This window comes from Eptatretus burgeri, chromosome 15 (assembly GCF_056783735.1).
Source record: "Eptatretus burgeri isolate ZD-2024b chromosome 15, Ebu_testis_v1, whole genome shotgun sequence".
NCBI classification, from domain to species: domain Eukaryota; kingdom Metazoa; phylum Chordata; class Myxini; order Myxiniformes; family Myxinidae; genus Eptatretus; species Eptatretus burgeri.
Genome location: NC_140975.1, coordinates 54,212,182 through 54,233,854, shown reverse-complemented (window position 1 = coordinate 54,233,854; position 21,673 = coordinate 54,212,182). Strand labels below are relative to the sequence as shown.

General features: G+C 37.4%; 1 protein-coding gene across 2 annotated transcripts in view; it reads left to right on the top strand.

The window, feature by feature from the left end:
• The window catches only part of LOC147012191 (solute carrier family 22 member 6-B-like), an 89,831-nt gene that overhangs the window by 66,877 nt on the left and 1,281 nt on the right, over positions 1–21,673 (top strand). Inside the window, exons 9-10 of one of the 2 annotated variants that reach the window (XM_085856020.1) lie at positions 17,859–17,917; positions 19,938–20,151. In XM_085856020.1, the coding sequence (XP_085712146.1) occupies positions 17,859–17,877 (19 nt within the window). In that variant the 3' untranslated portion in view covers positions 17,878–17,917; positions 19,938–20,151. Of the gene's footprint in view, positions 1–17,858; positions 17,918–19,937; positions 20,152–21,673 lie in introns of those variants that run through there. The other variant, XM_085856017.1, reaches the window with a different exon arrangement.

The window sequence follows — 21,673 nt, the reverse complement described above, 5'->3', positions numbered from 1 at the left end:
GTGTTTCCTCACAATAACCATCATATTTATTTATTGGAAATCTTCACGTAGGTGAACTCTGATGGATATAACTTCTCCATTAAAAGAAATCATATGATTATCTTGGTCGGTTATCCTAAAATTTACTCTGTGTATGTTTTTTCCTGACACCTGGAGATAAACCAGATTTTTGGGTTCCATATTGAATTTATAACCAATTGGGGTTGAGTATTCGCTGAATAAAAATATTGTATTTGTTTTTATTCCATCATTACAAGCACCATCAATTAAATCACAGTGAATTAATACCGAATTTATTCCTGGGGATATTTGAATGACATTATCACTGTAAAACGTCCCATCAGTTTCAATCTTTTTTGAGGAGAAACCCAATAAATCTCTAAATGAATTATCAATTGTGAAATCAACCTTGTCGTTATTTTTACGTATTATCGTTGATTTTGAAGTATGTTTTTGAATGTCTATAACAATATTTTTTGGTTCATCACCCTGTTCTTTCATAAGACGAGCAATTTCGGAAGATATTTGAGAAATCTCATATGCTCCGGGTGAGACTGTTATCGTTTTGTATCCAGTTCCCGGATTATAACTAAACTTGTTATTTTTATCAGTTATATTAAATAAGGTATTATAAGTTTTCATGGACAATGAAGATGCCTCATATTCTTTTGTTGGGTCAAGTTGTAGTGGGTATGGGAATGAAGATGTGTGGTCGCTTGTTGTGAAATTAAAACTCAGGATTGTGCTTCTCATCTTATTTAAGATGAGATAAAATGTCTTTATATTGAGATTTATTAATTATTATCTTGCCAAAACAAAGTTTTTGCAAGATATGTTAGTCAGCTTGTATGTTTTTTTTTTGTTTTTTTTGTTTGTTTGTTTGTTTGTTTGTCTGTAATCACATATAAAAAATTCTGCAGAGCACAGTTATCATTGGAAATTTTTATAACTTCGCATATCAGAGGCCTATAGAGGTCCCTTTCAGTGCACAAAATTTTGAAGGTCAAGGTCAAAGGTCAAGGTCACTTTGTCGCAAATCAGGGGAGTCGACGAAACCCTTATTTTTTGAGTAATTTTGATCGGACCGTCTTCAAACTTCATGGGAATATAGTTCATGGTCTGGCACTCAGCTGATTAATTTTTGGTGGCGATTGGCCTTGACCTTCATGGTTAGCACCTGAGGTCAAACATATTTTACCCCAAGGTCAAATTTTCAAGTTTTAGGAACCATATCGTGTAGTACCTCAAATTGAACACCTCGATGAGTGCTTTCTAGATATGTCAAACTTGAGACATTATGACGTCATTTGGTGACGTTATGAGGAAAACGCATATTTTTCATGGTTACTCTGTAGAACGATTCTCATCGGAATCTCTCGTAGGCAGATATTCCTCAAGGAGTCGCTCCTGGTGGATAGCAGCTCTGTTCACCTCAGTGTGACCTTAAAGAAGTCACACGTGGTCACCTTTTGGCAAGATACGGGTCATCCTGCGGGTGACATTGTTTTTATTTTCATATTCATCAACTGGTCTAAAATGGCTAATGCTTCATTAAAACAATTATTATTTCCAGCCTTCTTACTACCGAACAACATCAACAATCTATTAACTAATTGCGATGAGTCACCTGGAAGAAAACTAATACCTGAACCAAGGATACTTAAAGCCTGAATAATGTGTTTCTCCTTCTCATTTTTCCTACTTTTAACAGAAATACTAACCCTATAATTAAGAATGTTCAGCAGATCAATATATACTCTATCATCATTATTTTTCATATCCAATGGTTTATCAATATACTTTGATTCATCCCTCACAGTTGAACCTTGTCTTCCATCTTTTGTGAGAAGAAACATTAATCTCGGAGTTAGTTTAACAAGGGGTTGAGCAGAACCCAAGAACTTTAATTTATCATTAAATATCAATACCTTTTCTTCAACAAGATGAAATATTGCTGGTTGTTCTGTTGGAATGAGTCCTGCTGTGGTTTTGAATCCGCTGAATATTCGTTGTTTTGAAGAGCATTCACAATATAATCAGGGGGTCGATTAATCTCTTCCAGTTGTTGAAATAAACCTTCATCATCATATTCTAATTCTCCTAAATGCTCTAATTCTTCCTCTGTCATTTGATCAAAATCTTTTAACATTTGAAGTTTTTTAGGAGGATATTCTACTGTGGGAACTGTAGAAACATCTTTAATTTTTTCTTGGGAAGTTTTTAAAAGTGGTTTAAAAAATTTCTCTTGTTTTCTTTCAAATGCTTCTTCGCCCGTTAGTTTCTGTCTGCATTTCTTCTTGATATCTTCCTGTTGTTTTACAACCTTTGAAACCAACTCTTGATGTTCCTTAAATCTTCTTGCTCTTTCTTTCGTATACATTTATTTTTTGGAAAATATCATTTCATGAATTGTAATGATCAACAGGGAAATGTTCCTTTCTTCAGCATCCAAGTAGATGTGTTCAAAGAAATCATTTTCTTTAAATATTTCATCAAATTCTTTATTAACATTAATACGAGTTGTAATTTCTTCTTCACTAATACTTGCATCTCTGCTTTTCGTACGTTTGTGTTGAGTTTCTTCATCAACATCAAAACCGAATGATAAAATCTTCACTCCGCTCAGATGTTTGTCTCGTTCCTTCTGGATTCGTTTCTAATATTCCAAGACCACCAGATTTTAGTTTCCTTAACTCACTCTTACAATGTGAATATTTTGTTGTACCAAGAGAAACCTCCTCACATATTTGACCTTCATTCCTCAATCGCATATGTTCCTCCACTGAAATATAGTGATAATCTTCACCTTTTAGTTCTCCAGGTCTTATTGCTCTTGTTGTTGTTGTACAATGCGTATCACGGGGTGTTTTTTTAAAGTAAATTTACAATATTCTCATTTGCACTATACAAGAACCTTGATTTATGAAAGTTTTTTCCAGAAGCAGATTTACCCACAAGATTTATAATAATAGATGTCATTTATATATGTATTTGTTTATAAAACAAAATATATCCCTTAATATCTCATCTTGTTTCACAACAATATATTTATATTTTTCAGTCGTGTGGTTCATGTAATCCCCAAATTCCTTTTTACTACATAATGTAGAACAATTATCTCTCCAAAAATTATTTATATCTATTGAATTTAACTTGAATAAAATAAAAGTATTAGCATTGTTTCTGATGGAACGACGAGGAAGTTGAAAGTATGATTGACTAAGATAAATACAATTACAAGAAGAATGTCTCCCTCTTGTGTAGTAGCTGTCCATTACCATTTGGTTTCTCTCATTAACACAATCATCAAAGATAACGAGGTTTTTTTTTGATTTATCCAAATCTTTGGGAGATGGTATATCATCCGTATTATCACTAAGAATACAAGTTATCGGTTTTGATTTCTTTTTACATCTCTGTGTATCACAAAATAGTTGTATTATATCTTCAATGTTATTATCATTTAGGTTTTTTTGAAGTTTAAATAAACCGATTATATCTTCTTTTTGAAGACCAGCATTAAAACCTTGTAAGAGTATTTGATACTCTGGTTGAAAACTCGACTTTGTGAAAATTATTAAATTATCATCATCTAAAAAGTTGGGAGTCAGGAGCATCTTCAAAAGTAAGCAGGTTTTTCCACATCCGCTTGAACCAACTATGAGACATCTTAATGAATTTGGAAGATTTTTATGATTGTTAAATTTTATCTTATTTTACCAAATGGGTAAAAAAATCATTCATTTATATATTTGGAAAACAGGTTATTTAATTTATTGTTGACTTTCTTTAGAAACTCTATATTTTATCCTAAGTTCAGGTTTAATTTCAACATAATCCATTATTTTATTTATGCAATATCTTGTGTTGATATTTCCCTGAAAATCACATCCATGAATAATATATAACAACAATCCTTTGAACATTTCTCTAATACGTTCAGTTTCTTCCCTTGTAAGGAAAGGTGTGGTATCACTCTCATAATTTACATTCATTTCTCTAATCAATCTTGTAAAGTAATTCATTTTTGGTGTAAATCTAAAATAATTATTTTCCTTTTTAGATTTTTTTTATCATTAATTAGAAGATAATCACAGAATATACATTGTTTATAGGCTTTTGACTCTGTGTTTAATCCCACTCTATCACACGCAGGACAATTCTCAAACTTGTCATATGGAGAATCAGGGAAGTCTAGCATATTTATAAAGTAAAACTTTACTTAAACTGAAATTCATCTCTACTTTCAGTTTCATATCGACTCACATGTAATAATATTACCATTGATATCTATATACTTTTTTTAATTACCAGATTTAACGACAACATTTTTTATATTAAAGGTAATTTTTAAATGATCCTTAACTACGATTGAACGAAATGTAATTTCACCTGATATATTAGCATCCTCTATTTCATCAGGATTTCCATCTTTCGGGTTGTTGAAAAAAATTCAAATTTCTCCTTGCACATGACAGATGGTCTTTTCTTTTCTTTCCAAAGCTTCATCCATAAGGTTTTTATTTTTTGATACTTTTTCTTGTTTCATTGCTTTTTCTAGTTTTGAATATATTGTTACGGCTGTGGAAATTAGCAAACCACCATTCAGGACCCATAGGTGAGATATCTCTAAGTACATGTGTAGTTAGCCCAAACCCGTTGTATGGAGGGAATTTATGTGATTCATCCGGGCTGCGATCCTTTGAGTTAGGTGTTTTTCTATTCTATCTTTATTTTGAACCAACCATGTCTCAACCGCTATCACACAAAAACCACGCCACCGCCACCATCTACGCTCCCATATCATCGCATCACCGTCATTCCCAAATGGCACCATAACCATCAAACCACCACCGAAAACCCTCCACCACCTTCACCTCTCTCCTTCTATGGCCATTCCCACACCACCTGTGAACACTGAACGTCGGGCTGTCTCGGGCCCGTTCGGCGAATGGTGCCGAACGCACCGAGCCGCGAGCGCAAATAGCGGCCTTTCCGAGGGAAAATTCGAATCAAAAACGTGACACGCCCACTTTTCCTCCATCCAATTAGCGAGCGCGGGGTGGCTTGGCCCCGCCTCCAGTCGATATATGCAAATTCTAGTATCAGGGGAGATTCATGCCCCCGTTTCCTTCGACCAATGGGCGAGCGTGGCTCCGCCCCCGAGGTCATTCTGATCCGAATATTTGCATATTAGCTGCTCCTGCCAGCCTATAAGAAGGCAAGCGCAAGGCGAATGAAGTGAGTTGGGTTCTGGAGTCGCCGAGAGAGTTTTGGAAAAGAGAGTCGGGTCGGTCGGGTGAGGAGAGTGCGGAACGGAGAAGAGTCACGGTGGAACTGCAAGCAAGGGAGCTCGGGTCCGAGGCGAGAAGGACGGCAGTTGGTGACAAGGTTATGGTGTGGGGGAATCGCTCATCTCATCGCGGGACCCAAGCCAGCCAGCCATCTCCCTCCCCCAGGGCATCAACAATTCCCTCCTTTTTCCACCCCGCGTTGAGATAGTGCAAAAGGGGGCCCCGTTCCCACCCCACTTCAAACGTCGTGCCAACGAAACCCGCCAAGGAGCACGGAGTCGGGGCACAGCCGCGCAGCCACATTTGCGGCTCGCCCGCCAACGCGTCATGAGGACGTGGGTAGGACCCCCCAAACCCCCCCCCCAGTCTTGCGGACCTGGCTGCTCCTCCAGGTCACGCGCACATTTGGCCTACAGACCTGTCTGCCCCCTTGTCTATGAGGGTGGCTTCTTTCTTTTGCTTTGGTGTAAATGTGTGTTGGCGCCGTCTGTAAAGTAAAACTGCATAAGTGTTTCCCTGTGTGCGCATAGTCGGTATTAACTCTGCGTCGTTGTTGCTTTTATTGTTCTGGTTACTATATATGCATTTTGACTGTATGGCTGTATATACGTGCTTTCCGTGTGCCGGGATATAAATGTGCATTGTGTGAACTGTTTTCCCGTTTCGCTTTGTCTTTTCTCTATTGACCCTCCATCTTGCTACACGTAAAGGGTTCGTAGTGGGTGCAACGCCCGGTAAATAATCTGAACCGTCAAGGTCGACGATAACACCGCTCGGTTATCCCGATAGTATGGAATGGGCCGCCCAAGTGGCTTGTGTCTGGAGTCGACCTGCGGCGAGGTATGATCGCCCGGTTTACCATCCGCGTGGGTACTTAGGTAGGTCGAGTTTGGCGAACAACCCTATCCTACGCGGGTGGCCGATTGGCACGATTGTGGTGAGGTTGAAAGGCCCACCCATGACTGGCTCCAGGCGATAGTTTCCGGAGGGTCATGACTGAATTGACTGTCCGGTGGGCGACGTGCCGCGATCCGAGTTACGTGGCCATCCGCACACCGGCGGGCGCGAATTCGCAACAATATTACCAGAAGGAGAGGAGAAACTTTTGTGAGAGATACTTTAATTGATGTTATTCCAGGTATACTAAAATCCCTTCCACTGAAGGAAATTGAAGAACTCATATTATTTACCATAATTGTTTTTCTCCAATAGTTGTTATATTTATCTTTGTTCAATTTTACATCCTTGACATATTTCTCAGTATCTTTTACAAATGAAGAGATTGATTGAAACTTGTCTTTTGTGTCTTGAAACATTGTATTTATTAAGTGAAAAAAGTTGGAGGATAAAATGGTTTTAAGCACAGACTCACCTATAAAATAAACTAAATTTTCATCAAGAAAATTTTAGTTTAAGTAAAGTTTTATTATATAAATATGGTGAATACAACGTACTGTGATGTTTGTAATCACGAATATAAACATTATAAAAAACACCTTCGAACCAGCAAACACACATTTAATCTATTTCATCAAATATCTCCTCTTGAGTTGGAAAGAAAACATTGTGATATCTGCTCAAAGGATGTTTTGAAGAGTAGTTATAAGAATCACCTTCAAACACAAAAACACAAGAAAAATGAGTTTAAAGTAAATGGAGACTATTATATTGAAAACATTGATGGGGCATTTAAAGGGTATATAAATATAAGGATTTTTCAATTTGGAGAACCTGGTCCATCATCAATAGCTGAATCAATTGAAATAGTGAAACCTGATGTTGAAAAAGTTATTAAAAAGACATTAAAAGAAATGAAAACTTTAAAGTTTCTTATGGGAGTGAAAATGAATAGGAAAAGACAAGATGAAAAACAGAGTCCTTATATGAGAACAGATCTTCATTCTATAACATAATTTCAAGATTTTTTGAATAGTGGGGTTCATGAAGAACTATCAATGCAAGAGGAAGATGTTGATAATACATTGGTAGGAATTGGATTTAATATTGAAAAAACCGTCTTTTTAGATATACACATTCTAAAATCAAACCCTCTTAAAGATTCTTCTTATATTGAATTACCAAAAGAAATAAAACTAAAGAAGGCAGTTGTTAATATTAATAACAATGATAATAAATGTTTTCTCTGGTCTGTTCTTGCTCACTTACATCCTCCAATTTGTAATTCAGAAAGAGTAAAACAATATATGAAATATGAGAATACCTTGGACATTAAAAATTTTAAATTCCCAATGCCACAAACAGATATTCCTAAATTTGAGAAAAAGAATAATCTTTCTATTAATGTATATGGATTAACTCGAGAGAATAAAGTTCAGGTATTAAAAATTTCAAACATCTATAAAAATGAAGAAACACACATTGATCTTTTCTATTTTAGTGTTGGAAACAATTCACATTATACATACATCAATAATTTATCAAGATTAATCTCTTCTCAAGTATTCAGAACAGAAAACAAAATATATCCTTGTAAGCGATGTCTTTATTCATTTCATACAAAAGAACGATTAGAACAACATTCAAAATATTGTAGCAATCATAAATCAGCTGTAATTACAATGCCTAAACCTGGTGAAAAGATTTCTTTTGAAGATTATAACAAATCTATCACACACCCACTTGTGATATACGCTGATTTTGAATGTATCCTTAAAAAGATAAATACTGCTTCTCCTAATCCAAAAGAATCATATACAAATAAATATCAAAAACATATTCCTTGTGGTTTCTGTTATTATATCAAATCATCTGTTGGAGAAAAGTATAATAAACTTGAACATTATAGTGGAAAAAAGTTTCACAAGAGTTTGTAAAACGATTAGAAAAGGATTGTATAAGACTAACTAAATTAATGAAAGAAACAAATGAACCGATGAAATTAACCGAAGAAGAAAAATTAGAATTTAGAAAGAACAATATCTGTCATATTTGTGAGGAGGAAATTGAGGAGTCTAAAGTTAGGGATCATTGTCATCTTACTGGTAAATATAGAGGTCCCGCTCATTCCTGTTGTAATCTTAATTATAAATTTCCTTCTTTTATTCCAGTCTTTCTTCACAACAGCGCCAACTATGATACACATCTATTTATAAGTGAACTTTCAAAAACACCAGGGAATATTTCTGCCATAACAAACACAAGTCAAAAGTATATTTCATTTCCAAAAATGATATTCACAAAACCTTTAACTCGTATTAGGTTTCTAGATTCTTACAAGTTTATGGGAAAACCACTAGCCAACCTGACATCAAATCTAAGCTCCACAGGCTCTTTTCCAAATCTTAATTCATTCTCTCTAAAAGAGGAAATTCTTACAAAAGAGGAAATTCAGATTGAAGAGATAATTCAAAGTAAAGAGGAAATTCTAATTAATAAGGAAATTAATGAAGAAATTCTAACTGAAGATGAAATTCTAATTATAAAGAAAATTCAAACAATGAATGAAATTCTAACTAAAGAGGAAATTCTGATTAAAGAGGAAATTCTGATTAAAGAGGGAATTCTAACTGGAGAGGAAATTCAAACAAGGAATAATATTCAAAGTAAAGAGAAAATTCTTACAAGTAAGGGAATTTATCCTTGTGATTATATGGATTAATTTATGATATTTAAAGAAACACGACTTCCTTCAAAAGAAAGTTTCTATAATGACCTTTATGAAGAAGAGATAAGTGATAAGGAATATAAACATGCACAAGAAATTTGGGAAATATTTAAGATAAAGAACCTTGGAGAATATGATGATTTATATCTAAAAACAGATATTTTATTGTAAGCTGATGTGTTTGAAGCTTTTAGATCACTCTGTCATAATAAAAATTGTTATGGATTGGATCCTGCCCACTATTTCACAGCTCCTGGTATCGCTTGGAGTGCAATGTTAAAAATGACAAAAAAAGATATAGATTTAATCAGTGATGTAGATATGCTTTTGATGATTGAGAAGTCTAAGAGAGGTGGAATATCACAAGTATGTTCAAAAAGATATGCTAAAGCAAATAATAAATATCTTCCAAATTATGATAGTGAAAAAGATAGTAATTATTTGATTTATTTTGATGCTAATAATTTGTATGGATGGGCAATGTCTCAATCTCTGCCTTATGGTAAATTAGAGTGGGTGGAAGAAAAGGATTATGAAAAGGCTTTGATGAATATTGTTATTTCTTCTCAAGAGGAATTGAATGAGGATGAAGAAGGTTATTATTTTGAAGTTGATTTGTGGCACCCGAGTGATCTTCATAATAAGCATAAAGACCTTTCTTTTGCATGTGAGAAAGAAACCCCAAAGAAAGAATGGTTAAGTGATTATCATAAAAGTTTTAATATTAAAGGCAAATCAACAGAAAAGTTATTAACAACATTCTATGATAAAGAGGGATATGTTTTGCATCAGAGAAGCTTGAAACAGTTTTTGAGAGAAGGATTGAGAGTAGCTGAAATTCCGAGTTTTAAAATTTAAACAAAGTCCTTGGATGAAAAAGTATATTAAATTCAATACAGATATGAGAACAAATACAAAAGTAAAATTTGAAGGGGAATTCTATAAATTGATGAATAATGCTGTCTTTGGAGAGACAATGGAGAATGTTCGAAACAGGGAAAACATTAGATTTGCAACATCTTGGAAAGAAGCTTCAAGATTGATAAATAAACCAACTTTTAAGAGAGAAGAGGTTTTTTCAGAGAACTTTTCTGCTATTAATATGGAAAAGGAAAGTATTGTAATGGATAAAGCAATTTATATTGGAACGGCAGTTCTTGATTTATCAAAGATATTGATGTATGATTTGTATAATGGCTTAAAGAAAGAGTATGGTGAAAATGTTTCGTTGTTGTATATGGACACTGATAGTTTTATCCTAGATGTAAAAACTGATGATGTTTATAAAGATATGAAGAAAATATTGGAGTATATGATACAAGTAATTTTAGTAAGAAGAGTGAGTTACTTTCAATAAAGAATGAAAAGGTTATTGGTAAGTTTAAGGATGAGTTGGGTGGAAAAGTAATGAGTGAGTTTATTGGATTGAGAGCAAAGGCATATGCTTATAAGTATGGTGATCAGATTGATAAGAGGTTAAAGGGAATAAAGAAATATGTAATAAAGAAATTAATAACTTTTAGAAATTATTATAATTGCTTTATGAATAAGAAAGAAGAATATCGGAAAATGAATACAATAAGAAGTTATAAACATAAGATATATAGTGAAGAAGTAAAAAAAAGGCATTAGGAGCCTTTGATGATAAGAGATTTATTTTAGATAATGTAATAGATTGTGTTTCATATGGATATTGTATGATAGAGTGTATAGAATAGATTGTGTTTTAACGATGGGAAGATGAGTTTGGGTTTTTAAGGGCTACCGCCGTGTTTTGCACAATATATAAATGGTCAAACCAAGTATTAATCAAACTAAAGAGTGGAGAAAATCTCAGTCTTGGTATATAAATGGAAAACATAATGAATGTGAAAAATATCAAATAAGTCTTATTGAAAAAATAACTAAAACAAAGATAAATAAAACAAATAAGCGAATCAATTTAAAAACTAGGAAGTTAGAGGATGTAAAGAAAAAATTAATATCCTTGAATGGACTGAAAACTTTGATGTTTATCAATTGAACAATGGAAAAACAATTTACTATAATCTCAAAATGATATGTGGCTCAGGAGGTGGTCAAACAAGAGCATTAAGAGAAGTTTATCATTTCAGAATGGCACAAAAGGGGTATCTTAAAAAATATAAAGATTCAGATGTTTTATTTTTAAATATTTTAGATGGGGATTATTGTGCAAAGAAAATTGAACTATTGAAGGAATTTGAGAATGAACAAATCTTTATAGGTTCAATGAGTGAGCTAAACAATATGCATTGATTTATTAAAAAAAAATTGTCCACCCATCCATACAAGCTCCACCCGCACATTCACCCATCCACCCATCCTCCCATCCACCCATCTATTCACGCATCCACATCAAACCTCATCCACATAAACCCGACCCAACGACCCCATGTCCCAACGACAACGACCCCCTGCCCACACAAACCCCTGCCCACACAAACCCCTGCCCCAACCCCTGCCACACACACAACATGTTTATTTAATTAAAAAAAGTTTCCCTCGGTTAAAAGGGGAGACAAATAAATATACCTTGGGATAAAAAGGGGGTTTATTTTTAGGGAAAAATATATGAATTGCTGAAAATCCCCCATTCATTTACATGGGGAAAAGTGAGCCAGAATCAGTATATTCACCCTACTATTGTGTTCAATAGCCAAGGAGACTGCTTAGTCAGCACTAATTCTATGCACAGAGTATGGTCCCAATGGAATGAATGGATCATAGTCGTGGAAAAGATTTTTAACAAATCTTAAGAAAAACACATAATTAATAGGAATAATTTCATGTTGGAATAGGATGTTTCGGATGAAAGTTTCAAAATCATTTCTTCTGTCTGATATGCAACTTATAACACAATCCTAAAATATTGTTACGGTTCTGGGGGTAGATGGAGGAGTTTAATAGGAAAGTTCTGAACATAGTTGTATATAGTTGTTTGGTCCGTGGATATGTAGGAGACATCTCGATGTAATTAAGTAGGGAGACTTTGAGCTTAAGTGTTACTTGTCACCACATGGGGGGGGGGGTAGTGTGGTGTTTACTTGATAGGGATTAAGGACAAGTTTCCCCAGTATGTGATTTCCCCCTGTGACAGATTCGTATGTTTTTGCATTTACAAGTGAGCCAGGTGTGCCGAGCAGGCTGAAGCCCCACCTTTTTCTTTTACTTTTTTGTATACCTTGTCGAGGCTTGTGTGAGAGCTAATACGTGAGAGAGCTAAACCTTCCCGGGTTTCGTGCGAGCAAGCCATGCCCCAGAGGTGGAACAGTTGTTCGGTGTGACATCAGGAGAGATAGAGAAGCGAGGAGGTGGGTGACTTGGTGGGAGAGATAAGAAGTGAGGGACGCATGCAGTCGAGAGAGAACGTAGCTAGGAGATGGCTTGTAAGAACAAGGCTTTATGGCTGCCTCTCCATTGATGCATGAAGAAGATTACACGATTCTCCTATTCCTGCTGAGGCGAATTGGCTCGCTTACTGAGTAAGATGCTAGCCATTGACTGTTCGGCTGAGAAGTGAAGTGTCTACATTTCTGAGGAGGGAAGGAGAGCAAGACTTATGGCCTGATCACGGAGTCGCAGAAATCTTCTCGTTGTGTGGGTGATTGTTGTGAACAGACCGGGTGCAAGAGAGGAACGGTCAGCATATTCGCTCGTGAAAAGAAGCCACACGGGGTCTCTGATCCCTGGTGTTGAATACCGCTCACAAATTGTCTGAGATGCGTTTTCCCATTGCAAGAGTGCGTCTTGGCACCATTTTTTGGTGCACATCTACATGTGCAGCACAAAGCGCCTCGATCCCAAGTTCCACAAAGACCATCTCTGGACGAAGCAAAGTGGCAAAATAAAAGAATAGTCTGTCTGCCAAACTGGAAATTTTACCCTAACCTCAAAGTCTCTGATAAAGTTTTTTTCTCTGTGGATTATTGTCGTATAGGGTCTAAATTAACATCCCAGGGTGGGTGTGAAACTCTCACCCTTGGGCAATTTGAAAAATCCAAGATGGCGGCCAAAATGGCTTCCACTTATAGAAATGCTACTATAGTGCCCTCAAATTATGCTGGAGAAGCATCTGATATATCAAAATAGGGGTTTCATTAGGTGAGAAACCCAAATTTCTGTACTATAAACTGGTATGTTTAATAATTTTTCCATAAATGTTCATAATAATGACCTGAGTACCAGTTTAGTAAAGTCAGAGAACAGCATCTTAGTTCGTTTACATCATGAAATGTGGTTTTATGATGCAACATGTTAATAAAACTTAAAAGTAATTACTCCTGCAATTGTTATTCAAAACTACTTTCAGAAAAGATTTCAAAATTTACAAATACCATTTTTTGAAAGTTACATACACAAATTTACAAATAAGAGGCAAGCTGATAATGACAAAGTTGAACCAGCATGTCACACTATTACAATCATTACAATCATTATAATCACATACCTTTGCAAACCATACTAATTATTAAAGTAACATAATCACAATATCTGTGTTAAAACAATAATTTCAATCATGTCCTGATTATAATCTTTCAACCTGTTGCAATATATGCTCATAAAATCTTCTTCTTCCTCTTTCGGCTTGTCCCGTTAGGGGTTGCCACAGCGGACCAACCGTCTCCATTTCGCTCTATCCTCCACATCTTCCATTGACACTCCAACCACCCGCATGTCCGCCCTCACCGCATCCATGAACCTCTTCTTTGGCCTTCCTCTTCTCCTCCTGCCTGGCGGCTCCATCTTCAACATCCTTCTCCCGATATACTCCGTTTCCCTCCTGTGCACATGTCCAAACCATCTCAATCTCACCTCTCTCACTTTGTCTCCAAACCGTCCTACCTGCGCTGTCCCTCTAATATACTCATTTCTTTTCCTATCCATCCTCGTACCCTCTTGACATGATTTTCCTTCAGGATTATCCCGACACCATTTCTCCTCCCATCCACACCATGGTAGAACAGTTTGAAACCACCTCCAATGCTCCTCGCCTTACTCCCCATCCACTTGGTCTCTTGTACACACAGTATGTCCACCTTTCTTCTCTCCATCATATCAGCCAACTCTCGCCCTTTGCCAGTCATCGTCCCAACATTCAGAGTTCCAACTCTCACCTCCACACTTCTACCCTTCACCCTCTCCCACTGCCTCCGGACTCGCCTTCCCCGTCTCCTTCTCCTCCTTCGCCCAGCAGTAGCACAATTTCCACTGGTACCCTGCTGACCACCGGTACCGGTGGCGGTCGTTGGGAACCCGGGCCTCGACCGATCCGGTATGGAAATTCGTTTTGTTGTCCGCATAATGATTTGGCATAGGTTTTTACGCCGGATGCCCTTCCTGACGCAACCCTGGTCGCCTCTTACGACACACAGGGATATGGTACACCTATTCTAACCGGGGCATACACCGGGCCCAGTACAACTGGTGCTCATTTCGCCGACCTCAGAAGGATGGCAGGCTGAGTCAACCCCCTAGTGTTTTCGACTTGGTATATATATATATATATATATATATATATATATATATATATATATATATATATATATATATATATATATATATACATATACATACATATATTAATTCAGTGTCCCAACGGGGCTTGAACTCAGGACCTCTTGGGTCCCAAGCCACTGCCCTTACCACTGCGCCAACACCAGGCTCATATATGCTCATAAAATATGGTTACTATATGCAGTCATTTGAAATATGGTAACAATTCAATGATTTGAACAATCAGACAGTCGAACAAAATACTGAACACACTCGAACAAATAAACATATGCTTCTCAATATTCATCATCAGAGTCATTTTGCACCATTGCATCATTTATCCTGGTGTGATGATTTCCAGCATTCATCGTCTCTTCGCAATGGCAAAACACTGTGCAAGTCATGCCTGAGCTGCAGCAACTGCATCTGCGTGCGTTGCATGGTTTTATTCCCCCTTGCAGGAGCATTGGATGACCTTGAGCAGAGCATCAGGAGCCTGTGCAGTGTTGGGAGGAAGCATGACTGCACTCAGAGATCCATCCTCCATGTACCACCCATGGGCTGCTGGGTCAAGTGCTGGTGGGTTTGGCTCCAAGGAGTTCCTCCAGACTGCAACCTGGATGTGAGCCCAGGCCACATTCTGACAGAGGGCTTCATCGGTTGGGGGTGGAGGCTTGAGCTTGGGAGCATTGGCGATGTTCTTGCTCACCTTCTTCATCCACAGTTTGTACCGAGCATAATTTGCTGAATCAATGTCCTCCTCACCATAACATGCAAGGAAGAAGCATGTACATTGTTTGACTACATCTTTCAGCTCAACTGTAATGTCACCAAGTAAACTGAGGGAATGCTTTTGGCTCCTTAGAACTCTGAGGGCAACTCCCTTTCCAATTCCGAAGTATGGTGCCACTGTGTCACATCCTGACAAACCATGCATTGGAAGAAGATCTTCCATAATGTCTTCATTATTGGCTACAGATGCATTGATGTCAATCACTGACTGACCCCTGATTGGTGATACCATCCACACCTGTGAAGTGATCTTCCCAAGATGATGGAAGTGGCACACAAGACAAAGATGTCTGTGTCGTCTGCCACCACTATGGCTGACTGTGGTTTGACAACTGCCAGCTGATGTAGAATGATGGTGTCACCCTCTTCCTGGGTGGTCTCCAGATCTCTTCTCTGTATTGTCAGACCTTTGTGCAGCTCAACTGGAACAGGACGGCTTCGAGTGATGACAAGGCGATGTTGCTTGAAATCATCCTTGTGCTTGCTGAGGTCCTCACACAGAAGATCAATCAGGGCAGACTTGTTCTGGGACGCAGTCAAGACAACTTTCTGTGGTGATATCTTGGTGGTCGAGCTGAGACGATATACCCTGCTTGCTCCTAAGTCTCTGTTCCTTCGAAGGCACTCCTTCCTGCTAGTAGCTATGTACCTGTAGTGAAAATGGCACAAGTGTACAATGTGCATGACAGCCAAACATCTGATATAATAATTTTGTCTCGCACAAGGATGTATATGTGTATCCATGGAGAAAATATATATATATATATATATATATATATATATATATATTCAAAATTCTGAAGCACTTTCGTCTCTGCTCACACATCGAAACTTGAAGCCTTTGTTCTTATCTACACACACATGCATCTACTTCTAAAAAGCACCATCACCACCACCATCATGCAGAAAGACCTGAAAAAATTGTTCTCTGTTACAAAATCAGTTTTGAAAATCATGAAGCAGTTGGATTTCCACAATTCAGATAATTTTCAGCAAAACAGCTTCAAAGTGCCCTGACTGATGCAGTGCTTGCTTGACACATATTATGCCTGTAAATAGCAGGAAATATCTCTTTCTGCAACAAATTACAAAGAAGAAACTGGGCTTATGTAGGCCTATTATAATATATGTAGTTGCTGTCATGTTAGTGAAGTCATATGACATTTTGTGTTGGACACCATGGGCCTCTCCGCAAAAGTATTTTCTTCCTAAAATCACCAATAACTCAAAAAATAACAAATACCCAGTTTTCTAGGCTAAATTTCTGAATTGAGCATCCTCTAAATCCCCTATTTTGATGTACTACATGTCTCTCTAGTATTAATTGGGGGTACCATCGTAGTATTTCTAAAAGCGGAAGCCATTTTGGTCGCCATCTTGGATTTCTCAAAATGCCCAAGGGTGAGAGTTTCACACCCACCCTAGGATGTTAACTTAGACCCTATACTACAATCATTCACAGAGAAAAAAACTTTATCAGAGACTTTGAGGTCACCTCATTCGGCAGACAGACTAGAAGTATTTTCTTTAATTTCATTTCCCTTGTCTGTATTTAAGTCTGTGTGTTGAGACGCCTCGACTTTAGATTTAATTTATCTCTCATTTATCATTACATTTTGCATTATCCCCTTGTAAATATTTTTGTTGTCATTAAATTCCCACGTTTATTTTAAGTTGATGTGCCCATGCATTTGTCGTGGGGTTCGAGTATAAACCCCCATGTGCTTCCCTGTACCTCCCTGTATTCCGCCAGTGCCGCGCCCTACCCCTTCCGTGCATGTTTTTATCCCCCGCCGCGTGGCGGAAGGGGGATATTGTTAATCTCCTAGGATCAACGTGTCCGCCTCCTAAGGAAAAACCGCTCGGCAATCCATGTTGGCGGTGTTAACCGCCCATCAGCACAAATTTGGGCGGGGGGATTTACCTTAACCGCCAGCACCGCGACAATATCATGAGTATGCAGCATGCACACTTCCCTTTGTTTTATCTCAATAATGGAGTTATGGATTAGTGTAAGGTGAGGGCCATTGGTGGGCAAGTGTGACAAGACAAGGTTACGGTGAGGCGTCACCTTAAAACACTGCAGGAATGAATAAGATTGAATCATAATATAATGGGCGTAACCCTGGAACTTCTAACACACTTTTCTCCAAACGTATTCTGTTCATACTTCTGAAATCTTCACATTATGTGTTCCATGTATTTACACAGGCGATAACGGATTCAAAAAAATCGCAATATAGATAGAGTTTTCAAAGAAGGAATCGGTGACGTCACAATTCGCAGCGTTCGGCTGCAAACCGACAGCCGGGTCCCAGACGACGTGCTTTACTTAACTAAGTCCATGAGTTCAGGACGCTTGTTCAACTCGGCATTTACGACTTTTATCCTGCCATGTTGTTAATCTGTTGATGGAGGTAATATAGAAACGATGAATATGTCAAATCGTTCGTGTTCCTCATCCAGCAATATGTGTCAAGCCCAACAATCTAAAGCGACCGGACTCAAACTCTACCATGGGCACCCAGACGCGCCACATATATGAATTGAGCTTTTGAATGCGGCGCAAAACATCCAAAGAAACTACCATAACTGAGTATTGTGATCCTTCCTGTCCCCCATACCCATCGTAGATGGGTATCTGCAAGTTGACTTAAGAGAGGATTTCACAAACGAGAAAAAAGGAGTGAAGGTGAACAGAGAGACTAGATTTGGGGAGGATAATTCAAGATATGAGTTGATTGATGGGTGTGTGTGGCAAGGCAGGTCTTGTGAGGAATGAAAGTAAGAAGGGAAGAGGTGGTAAGACAAGATCTGATTCATTATTACCCCAAGCACATTAAGCGAAAAGTGGGGTTAAGCAATTGATTCATGTCTGTCTGTTCATCTGTCCATCTGTCTGTCTGCAAACGACAGTTTATGATTGAGGAACAACTTTTTAAAATTGAATGTTATATTTTGTACACTAATCGGAAAACAAACCTGTAGTTTAACAGTAATTTGCCTTGGCATTCGTCCCGATCGCACATGTGCAGAGGTGCAGAGATCGCACATGTGCAGAGAAAACAAGGTAAATTTTTTACTCTGTCTGCCTGGCGGTTAAAAACAAAACTGAAAATCATTCCAAACAGGAAACTTACTGTTTTTAAGGATGATTTTAAAAGACACAAGTAACAGGCATGGATACAATGTGTTAGATGTGTCATGGATGCAATGTGTCATGGATGCAAGCAATGAATGCAATGTGTTAGATAGGGTGGTGTAATCGACACTGCGTCAACAATGGTAAAAACGGCAGTAAATTCTGGAATTAATTTATTTATATGACTTTTGCAATCTTTATTTTATTTAAATTGAATTATTATATACTTGAACACTGCAGAACACAAATCGCCTTGTTTGCACTTCCAAGAACCTTCAGTTTATCATGACTTGAACATATTAACTAATGTGGTGCATAAGGGTAGTGTATAAATAAGACTGTGCTTCAATAGTGCTAAACTTCTGGAATTTTTTTTTTAACAATCTTTAAAATTATTATTGCCCCCCGTTGGACTTGGTCCAACATGGGGGCTTATGGATTCGGTCTCGATTTTTGCGTGCTTGTGTGCGTGCACGCGTGTGGCGTGTGTGCGTCCGCAACCATGTCTCGTACATGTATGGACCAATTTATTCATACTTGGCACAAAGGCAACACATGAGCAAATTTTTTTTTTTTTGACATCAGATCCAAGATGGCTGACTGACGACAATTTTGGTTGTAAAAAAAAAACAACCAATGTTGAAAACATCCTCAACCATTTCTCAGACATACATTTACCAATGTTGTTTAAACTTGGCTTTGTCTGCTGGACATATGCATTTCAATTTGTTTCGAGATGATGTCCAAGATGACCGACTGGCGGCCATTTTGTTACTTAAACATGTTCCCAACCATTTCTCCGACATGCATGGTCCGATTTTATTCAAGCTAGGCACAAGCACAGTACACAATGGCATACACTTGTACCTAACTTTGTTTTGTGATCAGATAAAAGATGGCCGACTGCTGGACTCATGGGCATTTTAGCTGCAAAAACACCCGATGTTTAACACTTCCTCAACCATTTCTCAAACATGCATTTACCAATGTTGTTTAACCTTGGTAGACAGATAATGAATGATGGCTTACATTAGCATGTCATTTTTTTTTTCAACATCAGATCCAATATGGCCAACTGGTGACCATTTTAGTTGTACATAAATATGGGCTGTCCCTTTAACTCCATCCAGCAAAATTACTAAAATAATGGGGGCTATGACATTTTATGCCTATTTTACTTGTTTTATTTAAATTGAATTATATACTTAAACACTGCACAGGGTAATGTGTTCGATAAACTCTGTAGTTGTTACTGAGCATATATGTCATAGCTACATTTATATAACAGAATATTCTTTCCTGTGTGTTTGTTCTTTATTACCTCCTGCCATCTTTATCTCTTCCTTTTGCGTCTTGTTCATGCACTCTGTATATCTATATTAATTATTCACATTGTCAGTCTTGTAACAATCCGAGAGTTTGCTTCTTTAATCAGCTGTAGTCTTGTTTTTCATTACTTATGCATCCGTTTTCTCGTACAAGGTAAGTAAAAAAAGCAACAAGTTTGTCCTGTTACTCACATATTCAAGTTTTAATTCGAAATAGCCATCACATCACCGCTGTCTTGCAGACAGAACAGCATTGGTGCAGGATCGACCATGGCGCGTGTTGGAGCCATGCTGGCACCCTTGGTCATTCATTCCGGAGACATTTACCCCCTGATTCCACAGATCACATATTCTGTTGTGTGTTTGTCTGCTGGACTTGCGGCAATGATGTTGCCTGAGACACGGAACACAAATCTACCTGACACTGTTAACGATCTGCTGCAGCAAAAAAAGGGGTAGGATTTATTGTTCTGGTTTGGGTAAGGGTTAATGTTAAGTGTTCATTCAAGGTGAAGATTGCTTTCTTTGAACATATATCTGCATTTGAGACCAATATTGCTTTATTTATCCAGGAACATACATTCATATCTACTTGGCAAACACAACTTGTGTAGTCATCAATCGGAGTCAACCTGTGAAGCAAAGTGTTTATTTATAAAACACATTGCACATCTATAATACGAAAAGGATATACAGCTTATGTTCCACGCAATCTTTCCAGAAAGCTTCGACTGTGCTCCGGCGTTTTCCCCATATTTGCAATAAAAAGTTATTTTCATACGGACGAAAGTCAATGTCACAATGAAAAGTTGCAATTGTTTCATCAAATTGAGATAAAAAGATGAAATACGGACACTTTCAGTGAGGTGAACGAGTTCCGAGGAGTATGACACACGTCACGTGGTAAAGACAAGTCCTGATGTAAATACATCAGTTAAATACGCCAACTATTTTTTTTTTTTTTTGCAGAGGTAAATCTCCTTATGACTGCTTCATTATAATTGGGCATCCAACTTTCTATCATATATATATATATATATATATATATATATATATATATATATATATATATATATATATATATATATATATATATATATATATATATACACACATGTTAAAAAGTAATGCCTCCTTTTGTTTTTCTCGAAAACAGGCAAGGATATTTGAATGAAACAGCACAGTCTGCATATTAGGTCTTCCCACCACTGGGTGGGAAGTTTCATGATTCGGACACTCGATATGTCATTGCTACGTTGGTCAAGATGGCAGAGGGCAGCACGATATTGTCAGTGCTGTAAGGCATGAAACGCTGGAGATAAGAGTTGGGATGTCTGAATGGAGATGAGATGACTGGAGATTAGAGTTGGATGAACCATTACTATCCTGAGAGTAACAATCAATGGAGTACCACCACAAAGGATCACCAGCTCTGACTTGGCTTGATCAGACTTTCATTCCTTCCCCAAACTTAAGGAACAGCTTCATGGAGAACGTTTTTCTTCTGACTGTGATAATAAGGCCACTGTGAAGTAAGCACTGGTTAAGTCAGCAGGACACACAGCTCTATTGTGATGGCGTCACAAAACCACTTGAACGTTGATAGAAATGTGTGAACAGCAGTGGTGATTAGGTTGATAAATAAATATGCACCACGGTAGAATAAAGATTGATGTTAGTATCTGTCCTTGTTTCATTCAAATATATTTTCCTGTTTTGGAGAAAAATAATCGGAAGCATTACTTTTCAACATGTCCTCGTACTTCTTAAAAGAAAATAGAATGATCCTGCACTTCACCATCTTGCTCCGTAAGCATCCATTTTATGCATGCAAACAATTTCTTTATAACTGCCTGAGTGCTGACCTTTGACAAACATTCTGATTTAAAAAAAAAACAAGAAAAACTCATCACTTCCTACTGTACATTGTGCGTTCAGTTGGCAATTGTCGTTTTGGTCTTTTTTTATTTTGACAAGG